Source organism: Spermophilus citellus, assembly GCF_964194105.1.
Source record: "Spermophilus citellus genome assembly, chromosome: 3".
Taxonomy (NCBI): domain Eukaryota; kingdom Metazoa; phylum Chordata; class Mammalia; order Rodentia; family Sciuridae; genus Spermophilus; species Spermophilus citellus.
In genome coordinates, this window is record NC_138184.1 from 113,145,796 (window position 1) to 113,173,777 (window position 27,982).

General features: G+C 59.8%; 1 protein-coding gene across 5 annotated transcripts in view; it reads left to right on the forward strand.

Moving 5' to 3' along the window:
• Positions 1-27,982, forward strand: part of KIAA1671 — a 140,375-nt gene that overhangs the window by 34,842 nt on the left and 77,551 nt on the right. For 3 of the 5 annotated variants that reach the window (XM_081286569.1, XM_081286567.1, XM_081286568.1), the window contains 4 exons: positions 5,205-6,746; positions 8,569-8,656; positions 10,579-13,302; positions 19,388-19,522. In XM_081286569.1, coding sequence (XP_081142695.1) covers positions 5,257-6,746; positions 8,569-8,656; positions 10,579-13,302; positions 19,388-19,522 — 4,437 coding nt within the window. In that variant the 5' untranslated portion in view covers positions 5,205-5,256. Of the gene's footprint in view, positions 1-5,201; positions 6,747-8,568; positions 8,657-10,578; positions 13,303-19,387; positions 19,523-27,982 lie in introns of those variants that run through there. The other 2 variants (XM_081286570.1, XM_081286566.1) reach the window with 2 other exon arrangements.

A 27,982-nucleotide genomic window follows, 5' to 3' on the forward strand; every position in this document is an offset into this window, starting at 1 on the left:
GGAGAACGGGCACTGTTCCCGTGGTTCTCCTGTGACGGCTGCGGCTCACCCATCTTTGCTGACCCCAAACCAAGGACTTGCAGGGGGAGGGCTTCGCGGGGCCCTGATGGTGCCCAGGCTGGCGTTTCAGGAGGTTGTGAGTCAGAATTACTTCCAGCAGGCCTCCTCAGGGGGACGGGGACTGCAGTGCCCTGCAGATAAGGCGGCTTTCCTTTCTGGTGACTTCCTAGGGTGACTTTCTAGCGACGGGGTCACTGAGTTGAAAGTAGACAGGGTTTGGGGGGACGAGGTGCACGGGGAGCCTCCCCACTCCTGTGATGGGGGGCTGGTGGTCTTTCCGGGCCAATGCCCATGTGGGGACAGCACCCCAGTGTTGACAGGATTTTTTTGGTACCAGGGATTGAACCCAGGGGCCCTCCACCACTAAGCCCTTCCCCAGCCCTGTTCTGTGTTTTATTTAGAGTCAGGGTCTCACTGAGCTGCTTAGGGCCTCGCTGTTGCTGAGGCTGGCTTTGAACTCACGATCCTCCTGCCTCAGCCGCCCAAGCCACTTGGAAGACAGGTCAGGAGAGGCTTCCTGGAGGCGGTTGGAGGAGGAGGGGATCATGGGTGCACAGAGATGAGATGGCAGCTAGAGGAAAAGGGTGCTTCCTGCCTCCTGCCTGGGCGTCACTTCAGAAGTAGGAGAGTGTGTGTAAGACACAGAGGGGGCAGCCTCCATTGTAGACCAGGCTGGCAGGAGAGAGAGGGTCAGATCCGGGGCCTTGGGGAGGAGTCAGGTCTCCACCCAGGGGCCGTGGGAGACCGGAGGGATTTGAGCTGGGGGTGACGTCCCGACCCTTGGGTGTTAGGGGAGGCCCAGCCAAGGGAACCAAGGGCCATGCTGAGGCTGACTCCAGAAGTTCCTTCTCCGTGACGCCCTCCCCGGCCACCAAGGAGTCCCTTTCTGCATAGTCACCAACATTCTTCACACTGGGATCAAGTGTTTTGTTCACTGCTCTCTCTGTGTTCAGGGCTTTCCGTGTGTTGGGTTCACTGCTGCATCCCCACACCTGGCACATAGTAGGTGCTCATTAATAGGGCATTGGAATGGATGAATGAATGGTTGGATAGATGGATGGAGAGATGAGCTAGGGCTGCAGCCACGGGGACAGGGACAGGGGACGCGCGCGCTCCAGTGACATCTGACATTTCAGCTGGGCCCTGTGCATCTGGGGCCCGTGGGTGGACAGATCTTGTGTGTTCCGCACCCAGCTCCTCCTGGAGGACGCCAGCGTGCGCTCTGCCAATCTGCTCCTGGCCTGTTGCACGGTGCGCGTCACGGGACGGGTCTGCAGATTCAGGGGCCAAGGTCATGTTCCGGGAGACGCTGAAAGGTGTCAGGACCAGCCCACGCCCCGCACCAGATGGTGGCCTTCCCCGGAAGCAGCCACAGCCAGAGAGCTGGTGAGCTCCCAGAGCGGCTGGCGGGTGTGACTGCGGAGAAGCGTCCACAGCCGCGGGAATGAGTCAGGGCCTCCGAATCCAGGGTAAGACCTGTTTGGTTCTGAATGGGAGTGTCCCTCTCGCCCATCCCCAGGGGACTGAGCCCCGTGGCTGCTCCTGGCACTGGGGCATAGAGCCTGGCGCCTCGGGAGGCCGCCTGTGCCCGGAGCGTCAGGATGAGGGTTTGGGATGGTCCCCCGTGGTTCCTGCACCTGTTGCTCAGTGACTCCCTCCGCAGACAGCTTGTCACTGGAAGTGGGGGGGTCTCAAGCTTTGCAAATGAACCCAGGGACATCAAACCTGAGGATTCTTCAGGTGGAGCCTGAGAAGTGCCCACTGCTGCGGTCACAGTGGGGGTCAGACTGAGGTCCTCTCTGTCCTGGTCGCCCACAGCCTGCTGACCCCCAGGTGGACGCCTGGCTGTCTGTCTGCCCCACGCTGACCTCTGTGACAGTGAGTGTGCATGACCAGTGTGTGATGTGTGCACACCACACACACAACCAGGTCTGGCTCAGGCGGGTTCCCCCTTGGAGCTCTTGGTCACCTGACTTTGCGGCTTCACTAAGGCATTTGGAAGGAGCCAGGGAGGCCACCCAGGAATAAATAGCAGCCGGCTTGGGTGTGAGTGGGCTTCCAGAGCGTCTTGGAAGAGAGAAGCATCTTTTAAATCAGGCTAACATATGCGATGCATTTAAAGTAAGGTCTGAAGACAGCCTTAAACGAGCGCCTCGTTTTATGACAGGTTGAGGGAAAACCTGAGCTCTCTGGGTCTCGGGGGTCGCCAGGACTTCGGACTGTTATTCCGTGATCTGCGGTGGTTTAGGGTCCTGCTCTCCTTGGATTGATTCATTGGTTCCTCAATTCGTGTAGCCTCCTTTGCAGACCAGGGCGTCCCCCAGGGCTTAGCTGGAGCGCGGGTCCTGCCCTTGGAAGTGTGCCTGCCTAGCTGAGAGGAGTCCCGCTCAACATCTGAAGGTCTGTGGTGACCGTGAACCTGTACCACAGGCTGGCTCCAGGTTGGAGGTAGACAGAGAAGTCTGAGCTGTGGCCAGAGCCTATATCCACGTGTGGGGAAGAAGGGGCCCCAGGTAACAGGCACAGCGTGTGCAAAGGCCCTGAGAGCATGTGAGGACCTCTGAAGGGTGCATCATGCAAATGCAGAACAGAAGGAAGAGCTCCCAAATGACGTTGAGGGCATTGTCTGGGACCACCATTCCAGATCTAGGCAGCTCATTCTCTTCCTCCTTTGTTTCCTCATGAACTGTTGTAAAGGAAGACATTATGACCTAGTGTTGCAATTGCTTGTGTGTGTGTGTGTGTTACATAAGACTGTGAGTTCCATGGTTGCAGGGTAGTTCTTCTTACACACAGTAGGTGCTCAGTAAACACGGGGGATTCTTATTGTCTCCTGCGCACACGTGGATATATAAGGCTAACAAACTGGAAAACGGGAAGGAGTGTGTTTTAGTCGCTGGAGGAGATGCCAGCGGATGCAGTTGGAACCCAAAAGCTTTTGCGCCGTCTGTGCACACATTGCCAGAGCTCCGGAACCGAGGCTGTCCCCTGTGCCTCAGACCTGCTGAAACTCAGCTGCAGGGACCAGCCTCCGTCCCCCGGGGGCTCCTGCCCTGGGCGCGCACAGCTGGCCCCGTTCCCCCTGAGCAGGGACTCCGGGGCTTCCCCGGACTCACAGCGTCCCCAGCCAGGGCCACCAGCTCGGGTAAGTGGGTGCAGGCGCCACCCGCATGTGGGGCTGCGGTCCGGGAGGTGCAGACGCCGGTGCTGGGAGACTTTCTCCCTGGAATCCTGTCGCTGTCCAGTGTCTCCTGCCTGGGCTGCGGGTGTCCCACACAGGGCTCCAGCGGCCCCAGGCCGGCTGCGGGGGCAGGGGCAGGGCCGGAGCTCAGAGCCGCCCTGGGGTCCGCAGGGGGCCGCCCGGTTCTCAGATCCTGCGCGTCTGTCCCTCTGTTCTGCCTGTGACTGTGTCGGGGTGATGTTCTGGGTGGGAGATGGACTCTGCTGGCCCCTGAGGGTGTAAGGAGGAGAGAACCCCAAACCCGGCTGCGTCCCTCCGTGTCCCTCCCGAGGCTGCAAGTGAGTCAGCCGGAGCCACGCAGCCCGCAGGCTGCAGAGGAACCAAAATACCTCGGAGGTTTTGCGCATCTAGCTGGGGGCGGGTGGGCAGTTTTTAAGGGAAAGACGACTCGGGCCCGGAGCGGGTGGGCAGTTTTTAAGGGAAAGACGACTCGGGCCCGGAGCGGGTGTGGATTGGGAACAGTGAGGGCTCCCACTTTTTAAGATCAGAAAGGAATCAGAAAAATATTGTTTTAAAGGCAGGGCTGGATGTGACCCGTTCAGCTGCAGGTCAAGCCACAGCTGTGTGATAATAAACAAGCTGGGTAACCTCTCTGGGCCCTTTCCTTTCATCTGCAGAAAAAAGACGATGACAATTCTTGCCTTTCTGAGTTGTTTGAAGCTTAAGGCAGGGGGAGGCGTGGCCTCCTATCTGGGTGAACCAGGGCCTTGCCCTCTGCAGCCTCGGCAGGTGAATCTGATCTGTGGACCCACTTTACAGGGTTGTAGGGCTGAGAGTTATAGAACGCATGGAGCTCTAGGTTCCACAGTCTGTGTCACTCATGGTCGGCTGTCACGGTCAGTTTTACTCTTACTAAGAATAGGAAGGGGGTTGGGGTCGTGGCTCAGCAGGAGAGCACTCTTCCTGCGCATGTAAAGCCCTGGGTTCGATCCTCAGCACCACATAGAAATAAATAAATAAAACAAAGGTATTGTGTCCAACTACAACCAAAAAATAAATATTAAAAAAAAAAGAATATGAAGGGGATTGGGGTGGGGCACGTGGCACACACCTGTCATCCCAGTGTCTTGGGAGGCTGAGGCAGGAGGATCCCAAGTTCAAGGCCAGCCTCAGCAACTTAGCAAGACCCTGTCTCTACATAAAAAAATTAAGAAGGCTGGGATTTTTCAGTGGGTAAGCACCCTGGTTAAAAGAAAGAAAAAAAAGAGGAAGGGACATAAAATAGGTGTTCAACAGAAAGAGCCCAACAGCAGAGGAGTGAGAGCAGGCTGAGTGGGAGCAGTGGCTTTGATTTTTAGTGCCCAGGGGAAGGCAAGAGGCTCCCGCGGCCTGGTTGGGGTGGTGACTATGGCATGGGTTCCAGGCCACTCCCCAGCTTTGTGATTCTGGGAACCCCTGGTTCACACAGCTGTGTGAGCTGGGGCCGGTCACTTACCCTCTCTGTGCTTGGTGCTCAGCACAGGGCTGTGATGCAGATCCTCCAGGGTGCCTGACAGACCCTGGGATGGGAAACAGCCAGCGCCACAGGAGCAGAGGGGGAGGGGACCACACGCCCATTGGGCCTCGGGCTGGAACGTGTGCCTGGGTTCAAATCCCGACTTGACCTCTGGCTTCCTGAGCGCCCTCTGGCCTGTTTCTGAGCCTCTCTGGGCTGGCTTCCTTATCTGTCAGGCAGAGGTCCTGGCCTCTAAGACCTGGCTGGAGACCTGGTGAGTCAGGAAAGACCCACAGGATGCTGGCCCTTGTCCAGCCCGTGAGGGGCTGTGCAGGCCACTCCCTTCCCAGAGCTCAGAGATAGGGTCCCCAGGCTGCCTGGGGAGGTCGGGGTCCGGGGCTCAGGTCTGGGGTCCCCCTGCTGGGACCCAGACACTGTTTGCTAAATTGACATTTTTTTTTTAAGCAGTCGCTTCTCCGTTTCCGATGCTCTTGATCCTCCTGGAGCCACAGCCGTAACCATGGTGACACGGGTCGAGGTTGGCTCCATACCGTCCTTGACAGCAGTGCCGGGCCTCGGGGACATGGGCAAGGAGGAGGCCCTGAAGAGGACTTACTTCTGCCCGGCAGGGGACGCCTCTGGGACGCCCTCGGCCCGGATCTTGGAGGGCAAGAGCCCCCTGCAGAGCCCGGGCCGCCTCTTCCCCGTGCCCAGGCTAGCCCCGCGGCCCTTCTCCAAGGACCAGGCCCCCGACGTGAAGGCCCCCAGCTCGACCCTGTGGCCTGGGCCTGCCCGGCCAGGTCCCGCGGGGCCTTGTGACCTGGACAGGAGGATGCCCAGCCTGGGGGGGCAGGGGGTGGACGGTGGAGTGGCCTCGGGGACAGGCCCATCCCCACTCAGCAAGGCTGCCTGCCCACGGCCCGGCCCTGGCACCACGCTTCTCTTTGAAGCCACCAGAACTGGTCCTACCCTGGGGAAGGGGCTCAGCGAGGGCACTGTGGCCGTGACCCCCGAGTCTCCTCCCAGCTCCCGGCCTGAGGTGGCTGCCAAGCCTGCCCGGAAGCCCCCAGGGGCCCTTCCCCAGCCGGCGTCACTGCCACAGGACACGCGACCAGCCGTCCCCCAAGAGGAGGCCACCCATGACCAGTCAGTCCCAGAGGGCAGCGAGGAGGACCCCACGGGCCCCCCAGCAGAATCCAGGCCTCGCCCCAAGAGAAGGCCCGTCTCGGCCATGTTCATGGAGCCCCGTCAGCCCCCGAAGCCGGGCCCAGGCGCAGGGGCCACTTCGGGGAAGGTGGCCCCAGCCCCGCCCGAGAAGACCTGGGTGAGGAAGCCCCGGCCAATGTCCGTGGACCTCACGGCCCCGTTCGAGAACAAGGAAGCCCTGCTGAGGAAGGGGACCCGTGAGGGGCCGCAGGGGACAGACAGGGCCAACCCGGAGCCTCGGGTGGACGGGGGATGGCCTGCCGGAGCCGAGGGTCCCCCTGGGGACCCAGACGCAGACTTCCTGGAGGTGGCCAAGAAGATCCGTGAACGGAAGGAGAAGAGGCTTCTCAGGCAGGAAGAGACGGGCAGCCCCAGGAGCCCAGGGGACCCGGCCAGGGCCAGCCCTGGACATGACCCACGTCCCCAGCAGGAGAAAGCCAGCCTGGGCCAGCAGCCAGAGAAGACGCCCCCGTCCCCACTGCCCAGGTCAGCGAGGGGCCTGGAGCTCGCTGAGGCCAACAGCAGAGGGGGCGACAGGGAGGCCGCAGCGGGGGCCTCCAGGGGCTGCGTCAAGAAGCGCCTGAGCCTGTTCTGGGAGGAGAGCCGCCCGGGCCCCGCAGCAGCATGCGAGTCCCCACCGGCCACCCCTCAGTCCCCACCCACAGTGCCACCGCCCCAGAAGGGGGGCGTGAGTGTCCAGGAGCGGATCAAAGGCTGGACCGCGGAGGGCTCCAGGGGGAGGCCCGAGTTCAGGAGGAGGACGCTCCCGTCGTCGCGGCCGCTGTCGGCAGATCTGACCAGACTGTGAGTGGCCACCTCCCCGCCCCCCACTGCCTCATCCACGCCCCTGGGGGGCAGGGTTCAAGGCCCGGGCTCCTCCTGGCCAGCTTATCTGTGGCCCTGAGAGCAGGTGGGAGTCGCTGCCCTCCTCGGACCCTCCGCCTCCCCCACAGTGGGACAGATTGTTCCCCGCTTCCCAATTTGGCATTGCCCAGTGTTGTCACCGCCAGGCCTTCCTCCCCAAGGTCAACGACAGTTGAGATTAGGCCCAAGCCTCCGTGAGCGGGCCCCCAGATCAAACCAGAGGAGCCAGGGAGACTGGCGAGCCTCATTGTCCTTCCCTGGACACTCGCCCAGGGAGAGCCCCTGTCCCCCACCCCCACCCCCACCCCGAGCAGTCCAGAGCGGGCCTCCTGCCACCGGGTGTCCTGGCTCGGTTGCTGGCTAGGCCCCTGGTCAGTGAGGGCTCTGAGCCCTGCCCACTGCCCAGGCACCCTGCTTCACCTGAGAGTGGCCACAGCAGGGAGCTGCCACCCTGCTTGTCAGTGTCACCCATGCTACTGACACGCTTAGTCCAGGGAGGAGCCTCAGAGCTGGCCTCCAGGTGGACTGCCCTCTCACCTGGGAACCAAGCCGCCAGCCAGGCCCCGCACACACTAGAATCACCCCAGAAAGGTGACCCCTGCTTGGCCTGCACCCCCAGCGCTTCTAGTCACTGGGCCTGGGAGGGGGCTCATGTTTGGGTCTTTCCTCTTTTTTTTTTGGTACCTGGGATTGAACCCAGGGGCCCTCACCACTGAGCCCCACCCCAGCCCTGTTCTGTGTTTTATTTAGAGACAGGGTCTCACTGAGCTGCTCAGGGCCTCACTGTGGCTGAGGCTGGCCTTGAACTCACAGCCTCCTGAGCTGCTGGGAGGACAGGCGTGACCGCGCCCAGCTGGGTCATTTTTAGAAGCTTCCCAGGGTTCTCAGGCTCAGGCAGGCCTCAGGGCCCTGAGTTACGAGGACAGAGAAGAGGGCACCTGTGCCAGGGCCTCCCCAGCTTCCGCTCACTATGCCCCGGGACTGCCCCAGGTGGCCGGGTGGTCATCTGACCAAAGGGGACATTGAGGCAGGGAGTTTAGACAGGACCCATCACAGCCCCACCTCCCAGGAAGCAGACCCCTCCCCTGCTGAGTTGGGGTCAAGTTCCAAGTGGGCTGGTCTTCCCCGCCCTCTTCCACACAGCACCCCTACCCCGCCCTGAACTGAGCAAGTGCCACATCTTCATGTGGCGTCCACAGAGGAGACATCAGAGAGGGAAGGACCCGCCCTCCTCCCTCTCTCCCTTTATAAGTGGGGAAACTGAGGCACACAGGGACCTCGGTTAGACTCTGGCCACCCAGAGAGGCCTCACACGCGGCTGTGACGGCCACTGCCTGAGGCTCGTGGCAGGGTTAAGGTGGGGACTGGGCCTGGGGCTGCCACCCCTCCCAGGCGTCCCCTCTCCCCAGACGCCTCCGTGTAGCTATTAGGGCCGTGGGTGGCCTCTTATCTGCCCCATAAAAGAAGGTGCTCATTATCCCCACTTTATAGACAGGAAACAGGCTCAGGTGAGGTCCCAGGCCTGAGCTGGGACAGCACTGGGTGTCCGCACCCCGCCTGGGCGCCTTCCACCCCATGCTCTGCCTGCATAGGCCCTGCCCCCCCCCCGCCCCCTCCTTTGGCGACCCTCAGGAGGTGTCCTGCGGCTTGGCCTTGGAAGCCTGTGATCTCACCAGCCCCTGAGCTGGAAGCAGAGTGGGCTGCGGGGGGTCCGGGGGCCCGGCTGCTGGCTCCACGTGAGTGACTTGGGTCTCTGTGCCAGGTTTTCAAGTTCAGCCTCCAGTAGCGACATCAGGTGTGAGAAGACCGCTGTGCCCAGCCCCACGTGTCCTGAGGAGCCCACGGCCGAGGTGAGTGGTGGCTGGGCTTTGGGCAGGATGCTGGTGGGTCTCCATCCCCAGGTGTCAGGCGGGACTCTGAGAGTGACCGGCAGGTGGTGTTTATTTTTCTTCCGCTGTGCTAGGAGGGCCTTAGTGAAACCCCAAACTTAGGTTTAAATGACATTAAAAGTCCCTGAAGCTGGGCGTGTAGCACGCACCTGTCATCCCAGCGGCTAGGGAGGCTGAGGCAGGAGGATCGCGAGTTCAAAGCCAGACTCTGCCATAAGCACCTCAGACCCTGTCTCTAAATAAAACAGGAGAAGGGCTGGGGTGGGGCTCAGTGGTCAAGTGCCCCTGGATTCAGTCCCTGGTACCAAGAAAAAAAAAGTCCCTCAGGTTACCCTGTCATGACTCTCCCTCCTTCGTCACCTTGACTTGTCACCCAGCAGAAGAAAGAAGGAAGCTGGCAGCAATTTCACTGCCTACAAGTGTTTCTGTGTCATCATTCAGTAAGAACAGGCTCCTAGGTCAGCCCTTGGCATGACTGCGTGCGCCTGGTGCTCTGTGAGGTCCTGATGCTTAAAGCTGCTCTGTTGAGGGACACGTGACCAACACGGAGAGCGTGTGGCGAAAGCTCACAGGGGAGTCCACAGCTCGGCACACCGGGGCAAATGCCATGATTTTATTCTCTTTTATTGCTGAGTAATATTCCATTGTGTATAAATGCCACATTTTTTTATCCATTCATCCACTGAAGGGCATCTAGGTTGGCTCCATAGTTTAGCTATTGTGAATTGTGCTGCTATATACATTGATGTGGCTGTGTCCCTGTAGTATGCTGTTTTTAAGTCCTTTGGGTATAGACCAAGGAGAGGGATAGCTGGGTCAAACGGTGGTTCCATTCCGAGATTTCCAAGGAATCTCCATACTGCTTTCCATATTGGCTGCACCAATTTGCAGTCCCACCAGCAGTGTATGAGTGTACCTTTTCCCCCACATCCTCACCAACACTTATTGTTGTTGGTCTTCATAATGGCTGCCATTCTGACTGGAGTGAGATGGTATCTTAGAGTAGTTTTGATTTGCATTTCTCTAATTGATAGAGATGTTGAGCATTTTTTCATATATTTGTTGATTGATTGTATATCCTCTTCTGAGAAGTGTCTGTTCAGGTCCTTGGCTCATTTATTGATTGGATTATTTGGGTTTTTTTTTTGGTGCTTAGCTTTTTTAGTTCTTTATATACCCTAGAGATTTGTGCTCTATCTGATGTGTGAAGGGTAAAGATTTGCTCCCAGGATGCAGGCTCTCTGTTCACCTCACAGATTGTTTCTTCTGCTGAGAAGAAACTTTTTAGTTTGATTCCATCCATTTATTGATTCTTGACTTTAATTATTGTGCTATAGACGTCTTATTAAGGAAATTGGGGGCTAATCCCACATGATGGTGATTAGGGCCTACTTGTTCTTCTATTAGACTCAGGGTCTCTGGTTTTATTCCTAGGTCCTTGATCCACTTTGAGTTCTGTGCACGGTGGGAGACAGGGGTTTAATTTCATTTTGTTGCACATGGATGTCCAGTTCTCCCAGCACCATGTGTTGGAGAAGTAGCCGGTGCCTTCTGATGGGCCCAGGCTGTTTGTGTGCTCTTCTGCTTTCACAAGCTGGGCTTCCAGAACTTTCTTGCTCACTTGTGCATGTGGGCAGAGAAACCCTGGGAAGAACCTGGTCATCCGGGGAAGAAAGGGTCTTAAGACCCCCGTAGCTGAGCCCCGTTCTCCACGTCCTCCTATTGTGTCCTCTGCAGCAGCCGCCATCGGTATCCGGTATCCGTGTCCCTCGCTTGCCTGCCCGGGGTGTGAAGTGGTTTAATGGTGAAGTGGCCGCAGGGTTGCCACACGCCTTCCTGTCCCCCTGAGTGCGTTAACACCGCCTGTTTGCTTGTGTCTCCAGCAGAAGGAAGGACAGAGTCTGAATGGACGGACTTCCCCAAGGACCCTCTGGAAGCCTGAGGTCCCCCAGAAGAAGGGCAGGCAGCCAGCAGGCCAGGACGGCGCTGACCAGGTCCCCAGCCGCTGTCGGGGTGGCGGCTCCTCCGGGGCTCCAGGCTCCCCTGAGGCCACCCTGGAGGACGAGGGCAGCTTCCAGAAGGTGTGGGCCACTGTGTTCGAGCACCACGTGGAGCGACACTTGGTGGCTGACCTGTCGGGACACCGCCTCTCGGCCACGCTCCCTCATAACGGGGCCGAGCCGCCCGTCCCAGAGCCCAGACCCAGGCCTGAGAAGGGCCTTTGGCCGGCAGTGACGGTCCCCAGGAAGGGGAACCCCAGGAGCCCCGAGAGTGCTGAGCCACGGAGGCTGGGACGAGGCTCCCTGGCCGATGGGGAGCCGAGACCTGGCCACACGCCCGTCCTGGAAAAATACCCTTTTGGTGACAAACGCACCAACAGCCCTGTCCCGAGGCCCTCGGAAAACCCCCCCGTGTGGCCGAGAGTGGAGCCCAGGTACGACGTGGTGCTCACCGTCGGGGAGCGCGCCCACAGCGAGGCTGTCCCCCTCGTGCCCGAGGCCAAGGCTGTCACACTGCGAAGCAGCCGGACCCGGCCCTTGCTCAAGGACCGGCAGCTGTCCCAGGAGGCCACCTCCTCTGACCTGGAGCGCAGCCCGCACGGTCCCCAGGGGTGTGTCCAGAGGGCCAGTCTGATGTGGGAAGCTCAGGGGCAGGAGGCCAGCGGGAGGCCTGTCTGTCGGGAGCCCAAGGACATGCCTGGAGGCAGCTGCCTGTCGCCCAGATGGACAGATGGGACGGTGGCGAATCTGCATAAAGCCACTGTGGGGGTCAGCCCAGCGCCCTGTGCTTCTGAGGCCACTTCTTCCAGCACTGTCCAGGCTTCGGTCCGGGAGGCCCAATCCCGGGGCCCTGGGGGGGTCAGTGTGTTGGTGGCAGGAGAGGTTCCCTCCCAGGGGGACCTCCGGGGTCCTCCGGCCAGGACCACGGACAAGCCCTTGAGCTCCCCGGCACAGCCGTGCCCAGAGACGCAGCCTGTGCAGAAGGGGCCTCATGTGGCTGCCAGCACGGGTGACCCAGGGCTGGCCCAGGTCCCCGAAGCCAAGGTGTGGAAAACCAGTCCCACTACCCGGAGGGTGGACCGGTGGAGGCGGCGGACTTTACCCCACTACGTGAAATTCGATGACTTCAGCTTCCTGGGCCCGGAGTCCACTGCGAGAGCCGAGCAGAGGCGAGCCGACTCCCTGAGCCCCACAGCTGGTGCCTTCCAGAACCCCCCCACCCCACCCGCCCGGGAGACCCAGGAGGAGGCCCCAGGGCCCTCAAGGACCTCCCCAGCAGTGAAGCCAGCGTCATCTGTGGAGCCCAGGGTGACGTTTTTTGCAGTAACATATCAGATTCCTGATATTCAAAAGACAAAAAGTGTCGTTAAGCTCGGGCCTGAGAACTCACTGGAACATTCTAGAAAAACGGCCCCGCCTCCCTCATCCCACCCTCTCACATCTGCTTTGGTTTCTCCCAACCACGGGGAGCCACAGGCGACTGCGGGCAGGAGAAGCTGGGCACAGGGACCAGAGTGTGTCAAGGGGACCGACGTCTCCAGGGCCCCGAAGCCCACAGACCGCCCTTCGCCCCCCGGGGACGGGATTCTGGACCCTTCCCGTGAAAGGATCATCGACGTGGACGCTTTATCGACTCCTCGAGGGTCAGGAGATGGCGGGGGTCTTCAGAGCAGCTGGAAGGACTGTGGAAATAAGGTGTCCCAAACTACCCCGGCCCTACGGAGTCGGCCAAAAGCCAGCAGTCTGCTGGTCAGAAGGAAGACCGAGGTGGTCAGCGAGACGTACCCAGGAAAAATGAGGGACGGCTACAGACCCGGCGTCCTCGACATCGACGCCCTGATGGCCCAGTACCAGGAGCACTGCTCCCAAGGCCCGGGCGAGGCCCAGGAGCGCAGGGGCAGCCCCACCGTGGAGCCCAGCAGCTCGCCCCTCGAGAGGCCCAGCCGGCTGGGGAGGCAGGAGCTGGGCAGTGGGAGTCCCCAGGAGGCTGCGGGGGTCTGGAAGCGAGCCAGCCTGGCCGAACCCCTTCGCACGTCCAGCCCCAGCTCCCCCAGGCCGCCAGCAGAGACCCCAGGGCCAGCCCCGGCCACCAAGCCTAGCTCCCCTCTGTGGGCTCGGCCACTGTCCACTCCCGCTGAGCAATGTCCTGCGGCCTCTCCTGTCCCTGATGGTCCCAGGCACAGAGTCTTGGGGGTCACCGAGAATGAAAGCAGGGCCTCCGGCAGCCAGCTCAGGGCGAAGTGTCAGCACTACCCTGTTGAGCGCAGGCCCCCTGCCCCCGAGGACCCGGCCAGTGGGGTGAGGGGATCACCCAGATCACCCGCCGATGACCACAAGAAAAGGACTCCAAGGAAATCCACTGGGGAGGGCGAGGAGGCCCCGGGGGGCGGCTCCCCACACCCCTGTGGAAGGGTGGTGCCGGACGTCAAGAGGTCCTGCTCCGAGAAGGGCCCCCGTGCCAGGACCCAGGAGGGTCTGTCCATCATGCAGGAAGCCAGAGAGAGGAGGCCAGAGCTACCCAGGGGGAGGCTCAGCCTCCCCGTGGAGAGTTCAGAAGCCAAAGCAGGACCGCGGAGGTGGGAGCCGAGGACTCAGGACAGCCACAAGGTGAGTCAAAGGCTCTCTTGTTTTTTTTTTTCAAACCATGATTAAGCCTCCAGGTCTCGGGCATCAAACTCAGGTCTTATGTGAGTCACACAAGGACATTAAGGAGTGGAGTCAGGTGAGTGTGAGCTGCAGGGAGCGGCGGGGAGTGTGGCAGACAGAGTCTCATGCCCGCTCAGGAGGGGCCACCGCTGTTTGGTTCTGGCTGGTTCTTGACTCATGAGAATGGCAGGCCTAAGAGGACAGGCCTCATCTTTTAAGAGAATGTGAAGATCCAAACGTCTGTCTAATCCCCCCATTAGGAAAGGAGGGCGATTCATGTTAAAATGCCGTTGTCTGCTGCTTCCCTCAGCCCCTGCAGGCCGCTGGCTAGAAGGATGGTAATGAAGCATCGGTGCAAGCCTTAACGGAGCACCTGCTGTATATGGTGTGCTGTGCTCTTTGTCATATCCACAGTACACAGCCTCATGCTCACCACCTTGTGAACATTGAAGCAATGCTGCGGAATGAGTGTACCACCCCCTGTCCTGCAGCACCGTGCTCAGTGCTGGAGGAGCCACCTGCCACCGGCACATACTTGAGTGTCAGGCAGGGCGCTGACAATGTCCATAGGGTGTGGTGGTCTTCCCGAACAGATGGAAGACGTTGAGGTTCTGAGAGGTTCAGTAACTTGTCCCAGGTCACACAGCAGTAAGTGACAAAGCTGGTGTCTGAGCCCAGGTCTGGCCTGGTTTTTACCTAATGCTCGTGGGCCACTTTCTAACTGGCCATGTTGGGGCCCAAGGAGCCACAGAGCTGTGTGGGAGCTTCTGAGCTCTGTGGGAGATGGACACGCGACCCAAGGCCAGGAAGTGACACGGTACAGAAGCAGGCGGTAGGAAAGAGAGCCAGGAGGGCCTGGCTTGAGCCTGACCTTCAGGGGCAAGGGGACTTGTGTGGGCAGAGGAGGGGTCGTGGGGCTCTCGCAGGGGTCTGGAGGTGGGGGAAACTGGGGGGTGTTCTGGCGATGGCACCCTCCTGGGGGACCAGGCACTGGTGATCCAGCTCCAAATCCCATCCCTGCTGCTGGCAGATGGTCCTGGACTATTCTGCGGTGCTGAGGCCACCATGCCTGGGTCCCCCACAAGACCAGAGCAGGCTCGGCCACCTGCCAGGCCCAGCTCCCGGCACAGGCTCTGGGGGCACCTGGTCTTGGCACCGCACTCAAGCTTGCTCCCCCTCTGGGAAGATGGAGGGGTCCCCCGGCGTGGACTCTGGGGAGGAGGAGCTGGGATTGAGGTTGGCAGGGATGGCCACCTGTCCCCCGCCTGGGGCTGTGACTGCAGGAAGCTGTGTGAAGGGGGCACTTGAGCCTCCACAGCAGCCTGAGCACAGGTGGTCTGGTGAGGGAGGCTGTGGAGGTCTGTGGAGCTGTAGGGGATGGAGGCCCCGGGCTGCTGTAGGGGATGCGCTTTCTCATCACAGGCCCTGGAAGCCGTGGACCTGCTCCCTGGCGCTCTCTTCTCTCCCACCCAAAGATCTCTGGTTTTTATCTAAAAAAAAAAAAAAAATCCAAACCAAACAGAAAAACCCAAACAAAAACCAAAATCCAATTCAAAAGTACAAAATGTTGACTGTTACAAATTCAGCCCTTACAGGTGTATAAGAAATAAAAGGTGTGCGCCAGTTGGGGTGGTGCATACCTGGAGCCCCCGCTACGCCGGGAGGCTGAGGCAGGAGGATCACCAATTCAAGGCCGCCCTCGGTAACTTGGGCTGGGGCTGGGGCTCTGAGGCAGGGTGCATGGCTGGCCTGCCGAGGCCCTGGGCTCCACCCCAGCACCACAGCAGACAGACAGACAGACATGCAGCTTCTCCAGGTTTTTATGTCCTTTGGGACAGTCTTATGTTCCATAGTCATTTCTCTTATTGCAGAGGTAGGGCCTGCTTGGGTAATGTTTGAAATTTAGAATATTATAGGACATACGCGTTAGAACGGAATCTGTCCCCAGAGAAAGAAACCGGGACCGTTCCAGACATGTCAGTGGTTCTCGCTGCCGACGATGTGTCCCTAGGACACACCTTTGCTCATGGCCGGGTGCTCTTCTGCTCACCCAGCTGGGGAAGACCTAGCCAGGGCATCTTACCGCGTAGGAGCCAAGGATGCTGCTCTGCAGCCTGTGAAGAAAGTGCCAGTCCCCGAGACCTGGGCCAGAGGCGGGGGCCTGGTGTAGACTCAGGTAGGAACACAGGTCAGACACGGGTTGAGCAGTTTATCTGGGAACGCGACAGCATCCTACAGAAAGATCTTGCAACTTGATTATTTGTTAGGGGGGGCAGCAGGTACTGGGGACTGAACTCAGGGACACTTGACCCCTGAGCCCCACCCCAGCCCTGTCTTGCATTTTATTTAGAGACAGGGTCTCCCTGAGTTACTTAGGGCCTTCCTTTAGCTGAGGCTGGCTTTGAACTCAGGATCCTCCTGCCTCAGCCTCCCGAGCCGCCGGGATGACAGGTCACCACGCCTGGCCACCCTTGTTCTTTCCGATGGTCTGGGGATGTAGCACAGTTTATGTGACCTTCCCAGGTGGACGATATTTCTGACAATTTGATGTTGCAAACAGATGTCGCCCCCACTTAGGATGGCTCAACTTTATTGTGGTGGGAAGGGTGGGAGCCTGGCCTCCTCCTGGGTGGTGGGGCTGTGGTCCTGCCTCGTGGTGCCGGCAGCAGCAGGGCGGGTATTTCGATGCGCATTTGCAGCGTAGCGTGGGTTGATCAGGACAAAACCCTGTCACGAGCCAGGCCCATCGGGTCGTGCAGAATTCTGCACACCTGCGGGTCTCCGTGGCTGCAGAATGGCCGTCACCTGTTGAAGTGTGGAGCTGGCGGTCTCTGCAGGACCCTGCTGGCCGTGCCACAGCAGGGCTGCACCTGTCTGCACGTTCAGCAGCGCCTGCTCCAGGGCCCGCTGCCCTCATCTTGACCCAGCGTGTCAGCCTTCTGAGTTTCATCCCCCACCAGTGCTCTCACCTCTCAGCGTGGCTTGGTGAGCTTCCTCCTGAATGAGGAGGCATTTGTCCAGTGGGGGAGGTCATCTGCACTTCCTTCCGTAGCCTGCCTGTTTATGTTCCGCTGCTTTTCTTTGGGGCTGTGGCCCTCTTATTGATTTCTGAGATTTCTTTATTAAGGAATGAACCCTTTGCCCTTGTGTGTTTTGATTTCTCCCTGGAAGCAGCCCTGGACTGCATACTGGGCAGATCTGGGATAAACTCTAGCCTGGGTGGCTCTGGGCCCCTCCCAGGAGTTCTCTGAGCCTCCAGTTCCTCATCTCTGGGCGGGGCGGCTGCCTACCTCATGGGCTCCCTGGAGATTTATTATGGTATAATGCAGGGCCAAGCCTCTGACCGTTCGGTCCTGGTATGGAGGAAGCAGGAGGAAGTCAGGGGGAAGCTACCTGGGGTCACCCTCCTGACCTCATTTAATATGTGTAATAAATGCACTAGGCTGTGTCCTAGGTGCCCTGGCTCTAGGCTTGCCGGAAGCCACCAGATGTGGACCTGCCTACCACCCCAGGTTATTTAAGTTATTAAAGATGAAATACAAGGATGATTCAGTTCTTACACCCGCCTGGCCACATCCAAGCACTTAGAAGTCACATGTGGCTCACCAGGTGGGACCCACAGACACAGACGTCTCCCTCCATGTGGAACACTCGGGTGGACGGCGGGATCTGGAAGGGGCAGGCATCTGGTCATCTGGGGAGCAGAAAGCTGGGCAGGTAGGAACAGAGGCGGGAGGACCTGGGCTGACAAAGGGCTCCCTCCAGGCCAGGACTGGGGGCCGGCCGGAGCTGGGGTGAAGGTGCCTAGCCAGGGGAGGAGCTTGTCCCGTGGACACTGGAGGGACCTCAGCGGGCAGGGGTTGGGGGCCCAGCTGAGATGGAGAGGTGGGCAAGGCCTGAGCAGGAGACCTGGCCGAGGTCACTGAAGGACTGTCACCCTCTGTGTCTTAGAGACACACCTCCCCATTGGCTCTCTGTGAGTGTGGACTGAGGGCCGAGGTGGAGGCCGGGAGGCCGCCATGGTCCTCGAGCAGGGGTGTGCCTCCCTTATGTTGCTCCAGAGCAGCTTCGTCACCCCCAGAAGGTCCAGAACCCACCAGGCTGTGGCTCGATTCTTCCTCACCCCCAGTCCTGGGCCACTGCGTCTGGAGAGCCCGTTCTACACGTGTCCCCCGACTGAATGCACGCGGCTCCCACTCTGCTTCCTCTTGCAGGTTTTGCGGGTTCATCTGCGTGGCCATGTCATTGAGCCTAGCCTCTTTCCTGAGTGCATAGTACTCCCTGGGCCGACTGCCTTTTCGGGTTGTGTCCACTTTGGGCTGTTAAGAATGGTGCTGCTGTGACATCTGCGTGTGCGTCTTTGAGTGGACATGTGTGTTTGTTTGGGTGTGAACCTAAGAGTGGGCCAGACAGCCACTCCAGGCTTCACTTTTGAGAACTCGCCACCCTGTCTCCCAAAGCAGCCGCGCCATTTTATGTTCCCCGTAGCAGCGTCTTCACGTCCTCTCCACCTGTTTTTGGTGACCCATCTTAGTGGGTGGGGTGTAAAGTGGGATTTCATTGGTGTTTCGAGTAGGATTTCCCTCAGGATTCATGGAATTGAGCATCCTTTCGTGTGCCCCTTGGCCATTTGTATGCATTTGTATGCATCTGCCTATTCAGATGCTTTCCTTATTTTAAAATTGGGGTGTTTGTTTATTATTGAATTGCCATTGCTCTTTATATATTCTGGATACAAGTCAGTATGTGTGGAAATTTCCTCCCATTTTGTGGGTTGCTTCTCCACTCTTAATGGTGTCCTTGGAGGCACAAACATTTTTCATTTGGATGGAGTCTATTTTATCTGTCTTTTGTGGCTTGTGCTTTCAGTGACACACCTAAGAAGCCATTGTCAAATCCAAGGTCATGAAGAGCTCTCCTAAGGGTTTTCTTCTAAGGGTTCGCTAGTTTTTGCCCCTACATTTAGGTCTTTAGCTGAGTTGACTCTGGTTCAGGATGTGAGGCTTGCAGGTGTCCTGCAGGAGGGCCTCTGTTTAGGTGGGGGTGCAGGGGTGTGATGTGGAGGCAGCCCAAGGGTCTGGGCCTGCCTGGCTGGGATGAGGACTGAGTTTGGAGAGGAGGAAGGGAGAGGCCTGTCCTGGGCTCATGGTGCAGGTCAGAGGCCTGAGCTGCTGGGTGGCCATGTGAGCAGCAGTCGGGTCTGTCTGCTGGAGCCCAGCCTGAGAGCTCTGGGGGTGGCCAGGTGTAGATGGGTTTATTAAGGCCTCACGGGCATGAAGGGAGATGGCAGAGAGGGTGGCTTAGGAGGCTGTGTGGCTGGCTCAGGGTAGGCAGGGAGGTGGAGAGGGAAGGGGGGGGTGTCCCATAGGCTGTGAGGAAGGGCCGGGCATCCTGCCTCTCCTCCTGCCGCCGCTGTGTATTCTTAAGCAGGCCCCTCCCCTCTCTGGGCCTCCCTTCCTTGTGTACACAGGGGTGAGGCTTGTAAAATACAGATTGTGGAGTCCTGTGTTTAGGAGCCGGACTGCGTCCCTCTGTGTAACCAAGTGGAAAATACGGCCCAGTGCAGAGGAGAGGAGCCAGGGCGCCGTCCCACTCTGGCATGGCCTCTGTATCTGGGCGTGAGTGTGGACGCACCAAGCATCCCCGCAGGCGGTATGAGGCTGGCTGACATTCGGGGCCTCCAACCGGCCCGATGGCTGGGCTCAGGCCTGGTGCACGCCTGCCACCTGGCGGCTGTACTGCGTCCTGCATGTGGCTTCTTGTTTTTCTCGTGTACCCTAGAAGCTGGCTACTGTTATTATCTGCTTCCTGGACAGTCGAGGCTCAGAGAGGGTAAGGCAGTCACCCAAGGTCACACAGGGGGCTAAGGCGGGACCAGTTGGACTTAGGCTGGCTGCTGCCACAACTTACCTCCAACCATTAGGGTTGGGGGATCTCTGGTGGTTCAACACTCTTCCTTGCCCCAATGGACCCTCCTGGCATGACAGTTTCCCTGTAAATGGCACAGCCCCCCTGTAACCTCCTTCCCTTGCGTTCTTTGCCTCAGGTGCCATCGCGGGGCCTGGAGCCGGGGGATGCCCTTCAGGATAATGAACAGCCACTTCGACAGGGATCCCCTGTGGCCTCGGGACCTCAGAGAAGTCACAGCTTTTGCAAGGACAAGAGGAATGGGCCTTTCGTGGTGAGTGACCGCGGCGTGGCTGGAGAGGAGCCCAGGGGGGCCCGGGATCAGGCTCCGCCGGGAACCTGCCCCGGAGGCTCGGGCTGCGGGCGGGCGGGGGAGCGCGGGCTGCTGTCTGGGAACCGAGGTTGTCGCCGGCTCCGAGGGGAGGTGTCTGCGGGCTCTGTGGGGAGGGCCTGGGCCGCCTCGGTTTCCGCGCCCTGTGCAGAGGGAGCCCAGCGTGGTGCGCCCTGGGTGGGGGGTTCTGGGGCCAAAAGTCCCGAGTTCGAACCCCCGCGCTGGCTTCTGCCTCCGATTTTGAGAACTTGGACTGGTTTCTGTGCACGTCGGTGTCTTCAGCTGGAAGACGGGGACCTGCTGCTTTACCCCCCGGGTGAGGATGGCGTCGGGTCACGCCCCGGGCCCAGCGCCCAGCGGCGCCCTCAGTAGTGACCGTCGGGCTTACGACAGGGCGCGGGGCGGGGGGGGGGGGGCAGGCCCGGCTGCGCATGCGCGCGGAGGCTGGACCCGCGTGCTTTCCCGGCTGGGAGCCGGGGGCCTGGGCTCCAAGGGGCGGTGGGGCCGGAGGACGCAGTGCGGGAGGGACGGGCAGTGCGGGTGTGAGCCTCCGTGGGTTTGCGCTGCCCTGTCCCTGGGGCGGTTGTCCCCGGGGCGGTTGTCCCCTGGCTCGCTGGTGGACCGAACTGGGCAGAAGGAGCCGTCCCCGGGGAAGTCGCCTCCTCCGGGAGTCTCCGCGGCCCCGGGCCAGGGCAGGCGCCACCTCCGGGATTCCCCATGGTCTTTTCAGTGCCGTGACACCTAGGGACCTGTCGCGTTCTTGCTTGCTCCTGGGTCACGGGCTCCGCGGGGGGGGGGGGGCTAGGGCAGGAGGCGACCCAGCAGCAGGTGCTTCGGGACTCCTTCGCGAGATCCAGGCTGGGCCGTGGCTGGGGACGCAGTCGCACCTGAACCCCAGGCCCACGTCTCCTGGCTCCAGGCCACGGCGGGAGCCGCTCTTCCCTGAGCCTCCACTTGCTCCTCTGTGAAGTGGGGTGAGGAGGCCATGGCAGGGCTCCTGCTAGGGCCTGGTGTAGTGGCCGCCACCAAGTGGAGGGCTGTCATTGTAGGGCTGAGGGGGCCGGGGAGGCCCTGGACTCCAGGAGGCGGCTGCTGAGCAGCCCCAGAAGCTTTGGCAAGCGTCCTGATCCCAGATGCGGGCACTGCACACAGCCTGGTTTGGTGCTGGACATTGTCTTCCACGTTCCTTTCTGACCCTGGTGGCCAGCCCCTCTCAGGGGTCCTGCCTGGGCTTCTGTGACTGCACTTGAACTGTGGTGTGTAGGCGAAATCCAAGGTGATGGGGAGAAAAGCATTTTAAACCTGTCTTTTTGTAGTTCTCCTGGTGCTAGAGTCCTCCCTGGCCACCGGCTCCTTCTCTTTCACCCTGTCACAGACCAGGGACCAGCCTTTGTTCTTGGCATCCTCGGCTGGCGGCAGCTTGCCTTGGCTCCCTCCTTCTGGGCTCTGAGGCCCTTGCTGGGTCACCCTGCCTGAATCGCTGTCCTCTGGAGGTGGATGGGTGGGACTCAGTCCTCTTGGTAGCACCTGACCTCAGATCCCTTAGGTACTCTCAGGACTTGTGCGTGCAGTCACAGGGAGAGACCACCAGAGGACAGTGGTCCCACCTGGGAGGGACAGTCTGGGGCCATGGAGGCTGAGAGAAGGGGGTTCCCATTCCAGCCCTGCCACTGTGTGACCTAGGGGACATGGCTGGATGAGGCTCCCCGAGGCTGGCTTTCCTTCTCTGAGATGAAGACAGCTCTCTCTGGCCTCAGGAGTATTCTTGGGCATCATTGCAGAGGTTACCCAGCACATAGTAAGTTCTCAGTTAACGCTTCATCTGCAGGGGCCGCGTGCCCTGCTTCCTCCCTCCCCAACTTCTTCTCCAGAAAGAGCTCCCATGTTGGCCAGGGGGATCCTCCAGGTGAGGCCTGGGCCCTCACCCCTGCTGGCTGCCCCGCTCCTCTGTGGTTGGTGCGCCTTTCCTCAACCAGAGGGGACCCTGATGGTGCTGTCCACTGGGCCACCATTGGCTGACCAGCGGCCATGCTGCTGCTTTCCAGCTTGGGTTCAGTTCATTGCCTTCATTTTCTGAGCCTGCGGGTCGATCCTTGTCACTTCCACTCCATGCTCACTTAAAGAGCATGAATCCCATCCTGAGAGGAGGAACGTGAGGCCCAGAGTGGTTAGGCCATTTGATCACAGCCACACAGCAGTCAGGGGAGCAGGAATGGAAAAGGGGCCTGTGAGGCTCCCAGCTTGGACCTGGGAGCTTCCTGCCTTGGGACTGGCTTGGCCCCCTGCCAGCCCCTGCCACTGCCCCCCCCTCCTTGGCCTCCAGGGCTTGTGCCTCAGCTGCTCCAGGAAAGCGGACACCCGCACCCTGGGCCTCCTCAGGCTGGGAATGTGATATTCCTTGAGCTGGGGTTGGCCCCGCTGTTCTGCTGCCGCCTTCCAAAGGCTGCTGGGGACCTGCCAGGCTGGTGGCCTGAGGATCTGTACAGGCCCACCCGTCCTGGCCAGCCACAGGCTGGTCAGGGCCTGAGCAGAGGCCCGGCTGGCCTGGCCCTGCCCCTGCTGGAGCAGGGAGTTTCCCACAGGGGACACAACCAGGAATAGCAGGGCGGCCCCACGAGACAGTCCCTGCCCGCTTCACAGGGGACGCTGTGGCCCAGAGCCAGTAGGGCCCTCTGGAGCCCTGGGTCTGGAGCCGCTCTGGGCCCTGTTTGGTGCAGAGCTGGGGGTCGCAGGGCAGGAAGCTCGGCACCGCCTCTGCTCTGGCTGCTGGCCCGTGTCTGCTGGTACCGGGGACCGAACTCAGGGCACCCGACCACTGAGCCACGTCCCCAGCCCCATTTTGTACTTTATTTAGAGACAGGGTCTCACCGAGCTGCTCAGCGCCTCATTGTCACTGAGGCTGGCTTTGAACTCGCGATCCTCCTGCCTCAGCCTCCCTAGCCGCTGCCTTCTGCCTTATTCTTAATACTCAATTTCAGGCCTTTTACATTGTTCTCTACAAGAGTTGGTGGGAAGGGAAGGCGGCCCTCATCTTAGATGTTTTTCTGCCCTCGAAGAAACGCAGGCCTGGTGAGTGCCTTGTCCAAGGTTCTGGGGCGGGGACATAGCTGGACGAGGCTCCTTGTCCCACCCAAGTGCTGAGCCAGACCTCCACCCCCATCTGCCATTGGGCGCCTCTCCTCCTGGCAAGCGAGCTCTGCACTGTATGATCTCGCAGGGGTCACAGACACAGGGGCTCAGCTGTGGACCCCAACCTTGGGTCATGCTCCACCCAGAGACCCCACCGGTGACTGCAGAGGCACGTGTCCCCTGTGGGGCAGGGTGGGCCTCGGGTTGCCTCGAGACTTTGGTCGGCTGGTATCCGGGGGGCTGATGTGGCTCTGAGTTCATGCCTTTGTCGGACCTACTGTGCGCCAGACCTGGGTGAGGGTGCTAGAGACTCTCCCTCAGCCTCCTGCCGCTGACAGGCCAGGGGCCCTGAGATGCCTGGGGGTCCCCTGGGATGAGGGGGAGGAGAGGATCGCAGGTGGGGCTGCGCATGTGCAGATGTGGCTGCGGCCGGAGCTGGGGCGCCGGGAGCAGGCTGGATTGGCCGTGTGCGCAGGTGCGGGGCCAGGCCGTGGTTCTGGTTATGAGTGGGACAGGTAAGTGCTTGTCGGGGAGGCCCCCCCCCCCCACCATGGTCAAGGCCAAGGTCTGCCCCCTGGGGCAGGTCTTCGGTCGCGGACCGTGTTTGCTCGGAGGAGAGCAGGTGGCCTGACCAGTCAGAGGAGGCTGGCCTCAGTGAGCAGCGCTTGGGCCAAGGTTAGAGGCAGGAAGGAGAGTCCTGGACGGTGGGCGAGGCCCCGGGACCTTCTTTGACTCTGACTGGATGCATAGTAGCTGGGAAATGGGGGACCAGATTTGGATTCTGAGGATAATAGCAGTTCTTGTGTCACCAACTTAAGAAGAACTTGTCTCCCGAGGGGACACATCCTTAGTCCCAGTGGGAGAGACTTAAATTTCAGTTGGTTGACAGGGCATCCACATGGGAATGAAAAGATCAAAGTGAAAGGTTTCAGGAGAACTTCCAAACAGCTCATCAAAGATACTGATTGAATAAAAAGCGTATATTTTTATGTTTGCCTGGAATGTAGACCCTCAGGCACCGCTCCCCCGCCCCCCCAATGTGGCTCACTGGATGAATTTGCTTTCTTGCCTCACCCAGCAGGATATCCAGAGTGGGCATCTGCTAGCTCCACTCCGCATTGCTGAGTGTCTCTTGGGCTTCCTTCATGCCCCCTGCCTCATGGTGCCAAGATGGCTGCCACTCTTCCAGGAACCAATTCCACTCTTAGGCAGGAAGAAGGGGGGGACCCCACTGAGTCTGCACGTTAGCCAGGGAAGCAGAGAAGATGGTTCGCTTATATATCATGGGTAAGACCAGGTTACATGGCCCCACCTCACAGCAAGAAAGACTGGCAAAGTCAGGGTTCAAGTCTTCCAGCTTTTGGCATGAAGTTGGTCAAGGTGGAATGGCCGCCGGTCATTTCACAAGTAGCATCGTTCATCACACAATGAAAGAGAATTGGGACCATCGATTCTTAACAAGGAAGGACCAGGTCAGGGTATGGGCCAAGAGAGAAAATTTGCCCGGCGTTGGCATGCTGGGGGGTGGGAGTGAGCTGAGCACCGGGCTGCAGGTGGGCAGGCTCAGTCCCTCAAGGCCCCCAGCTGCGGGGGGGGGGGGGGGAGCAGAGGCCCGAGAAGGCAGGGGCCGAGGTGGAGGAGACAGGCAGGGTGGGCCAGCGGGGAGCCCCGAGGGGCACCTGCCCATGGGAGAGGGCTGTGGGACTCATGGCGGCAGAGACTGGGCTGCTCCGGGCTCCACGGAGGCTGGGGAATCCTGACGTGGGTCTCCTTCCACTTGTTAATCGCTTCTCACCTCCTCTCTGCTGGGCTGGGAGGGCTTGGACGCTGAGCAAGTTCTAGCTCAGCTGGTTAAAGTTCATTTTTTTGGATTAAAACCAGCCAGACCAGAAAGTTTTCATTTCCTGGGTAGTGAATGTGAGGCCCAGGGGTGCCAGAGAGGGTGTGCTGTGTGTCTGTCGGGTACCTGGTTACCTCTCCACCCACCCACCTGTCCACCTACCCACCTCCTACTCACCCACCCATGTGTTCATACACAGGCCCACCTCTGTCGTTCCCCCAGGTATTAATTCATGCAAAGCTCTAAGGAGATGAGCAAGGAATCCATTAATCAAGGCTCTCAAAATGTGTCACTCCCAGACTGTAACCAGGCAGGTACATGACCCAGGAGGACAGGTGCTGGTGATTCATGTACTCACGCTCACATGCATCTGGAGGCATCAATGGGCACCTGAGCGTCAGGAGCTGCAGCAGTGACCCTTGGGGTTCAGCAATAGGAAAGGCATGGCTGCCCCTCTGTTGCTCAGGCCTGGTGTGGGGTGCCAGGCACTCAAAGATAGCCAGGGAGGGACCAAGACTCTAGGAGGGCTGTGAAGAAAATAAGATGCGTTCCCGGAGTCAGGAGTGACCGCAGGGCTCTTTCCTACCAGGTGGTCAGGGGGATTTCTCTGAGGAAGTGAGACCGGAAGGAGAAAGACCCAGGCAGGTAGAGGCAGAGGGGGCAGAGCAGGGGCAAAGGCCCTGGGACTTGTTGGGTGACCATGGTGGTGATGTCACTGGAGCTGGAGTGCAGAGGGTGACCGTGCACTCAGAGTCCGCGGCTTGGTGAGAAGCCAGGAGATAGGGTGAGCTGGTTCCAAACCACCAAAGGCGCGGCTTGCAGCGCCGTCTGCTGGACACTGCGGACCGGGGTTGGAGTAGGTGACCGGGAGCCCCGAGGCCAGTTAGCGAACCGCAGCAATCCAGCCAAAACCTGTAGGATTTTATTGCCGCGGTTAAATAGAAATAGCAAAACCCGACCATTTTCACCATTTGGAGCATGCAGCCCAGTGTCGTTAAGCCCGTGCACCATGTTTACAGCCTGGTCCCGGCCCACTTCCAGAACCGCCCCTTATTCCCAACAGAAACTGTACCCAAGGCGCCGAACCGCCACTCCCCGCCAGCCCCTGCAACCCCGGCCTGCCTTCTGCCTTTGAATTTGCCTATTCGGTGTCCACGTAAGTGGACTCTACAACAGTGGCTGAGGGTCTTCCAGCTTCACCCAGGTTGCCGCGGGCCTGAATCCTCGGGTTTGCAGGTGCACTCCACCATGGCTGGCGCCCGCTGATCCCTCTCCCCGCTGAGGGCCGCTGGAGGGCTGTGTGCAAATGTCGGTTCCCGCTCCTGCTTCCTTCCCGGGCTCCTGCCCCGGGGTGGAGGGGGTGGGTCACTAGTAATTCTGTTTCCTTCTCTGAGGAACCACCGCGCCACCTTCCACCGTGGCTGTCCTGCTCGGCAGTCTGGCCAGCAGTGCCCCGACGCTCGAGTTGCCCACGTGCCCTGGCCTGTCATGTGTTTTCAGTAATAGTCCCCCAGTGGGTACAAAGGGGACCCCATGGAGGCTTTTATTTTCATTTCCCTGGTGACTAATGACGTGCAGCATCTCTGTGTGCTCAGTGACGCACTGTGTATTTTCTTTGAAGAAATGCCTGTTGAAGTCCTTTGTCTGTTTTAAAATCAGGCTGCTTGGATTTCCGTGGTCTTCATGTCCACATACAACCCAGGTTATATTTGTTCTGAAGGAGTCTCCTATCAGAGATAGTCATTTGCTAATATTCTTTCCGGTTCTGTGGGTTGTCTTGTTGCTCTCCGCGGTGTTGGTGTTCTTTAATGTACCACATTTTAAAATTTGGATGAAATCCAATTTACCTTTCTACTTTTCCTTTGGTTACCTGGAAAAATGATTAACAATTGAAGTGTAATATGCAGACAGAGAAGAGTGCATGACCTATGCCAGAGGCCTGGCTAGAATCCCAACTGTGTAACCTGGTGTGGTTTAACAGCTCCCTGCCTCAGTTTCCCCATCTGCGAAATGGGGATAATCATGGGGCCTTCTTGTGAGAAATGCGGTGAGCTTAATAAGGCACCGTGAGCAATGCCCGCACCCAGTAGGTGCTTTACAGGGGTCTGCTGCTGTTGTTGGGGCTGTATATTAGATATGGAGCTTCTGTGCAGCAGATGCTTAAGTGCTGCCCATTGTCCAGAAGGAACCCATATGGCACCTGCTGAGTCCCCTTTCCTGGTATTTTTCTCCCAAATGACCTCATTGTATCCTGAGGTACTTGGGAGTAACCATTTTAGAGATTCCGAACCTGAGGCTCAGAGCGGGGTAGGTGACACCCGGATTGAATTCTGGCCTGTGGTCTCATCCCTGGCAGCTGAGGAAGGGAAGGCGCTCTCTTGGGAGTAGGGTCCCTGGGTGAAAGGACGCATCCTGCATCCCAGAGCTCCCGGGCACTGAGGCTTGGACACCTCCCTGTGGGCACCAGGGGCATCCAGGCGCACGCGCGCCCCCTCGTGGAGCTGCTCGGGCTTGCGGGCACTGGCGTCCCCTCCGCTGGAGAGGGAGCCGGAGAGTGTGAACCCGTTTAATCCCCGCCTTCAGAGGTGAAGAAAAGGAGGCCCAGCGAGGTGACATCACAGGCCCAGCGTGGGCTGCCAGGCACTCTTTCCGGAAACCTGAGCAGACCGTGGGGCTGATGAAGAGTGGGAGGGAGGGGGTGCTGAGAGATGGAGCAGATGCCGTGAGGTCCCTGAGTGCCCCCTCCTGGTGCACATGGAATCTTCCAGGAGATTTCAAGCACGAGATGAAGATAGTGTGCCCTGCTGTCACACAGCCCCGGAAACGCTGCCTGCTGGGGCTCATCCTTGACTGACATCGCGCCGCTCCTTAGCACTCAAGAGGCTCAGCGCGGTTGTCGCAGAGGCGCATCCACTGAGGTTCCACCCAGCGCTTTCCGCAGGGGAGACGCAGCCGCTGCCGTGCTTTGCAGAGTTGGCTCGGTGGGGACTTTGGAGGGGCTGCAGCGGCCTCCCGTGCCCCTCATCCATGGGATCGTACCTCGTAACCCGCCGTGGCAGCCTTGTGTAGGGAAGTGACTGAGGGCCAGGCGGTGCCAGACCCGGCTTCCAGATCAGCTCCACCTGTTGGAGTCTCCTTTCGCTGCGGTTGGGGAGCCTGGCGCTCACTGGGCGGGAGGGTGGGAGGGAGACGGGGCGGGCTCTGGTGAGCTGCGCTCGGATTGGCGCGGCCGTTGAGCGTGTCTCTGTGGTGGGGTGGGCGCACTGGAGCGCCGAGGCCGGCACGGTCACCCGCTGCGCCCGGGAGGGGGACTCTGAAGGCCGCCTGGCTGCAGGCACGGGGAGAGGAAGCTGCTGGAGTGGCCCTGGCCAGCCCGACAGGCTCAGCCTCTGGGCCTGGATGGGAATTGGCCATCATGCCGGCCTCACCACGCC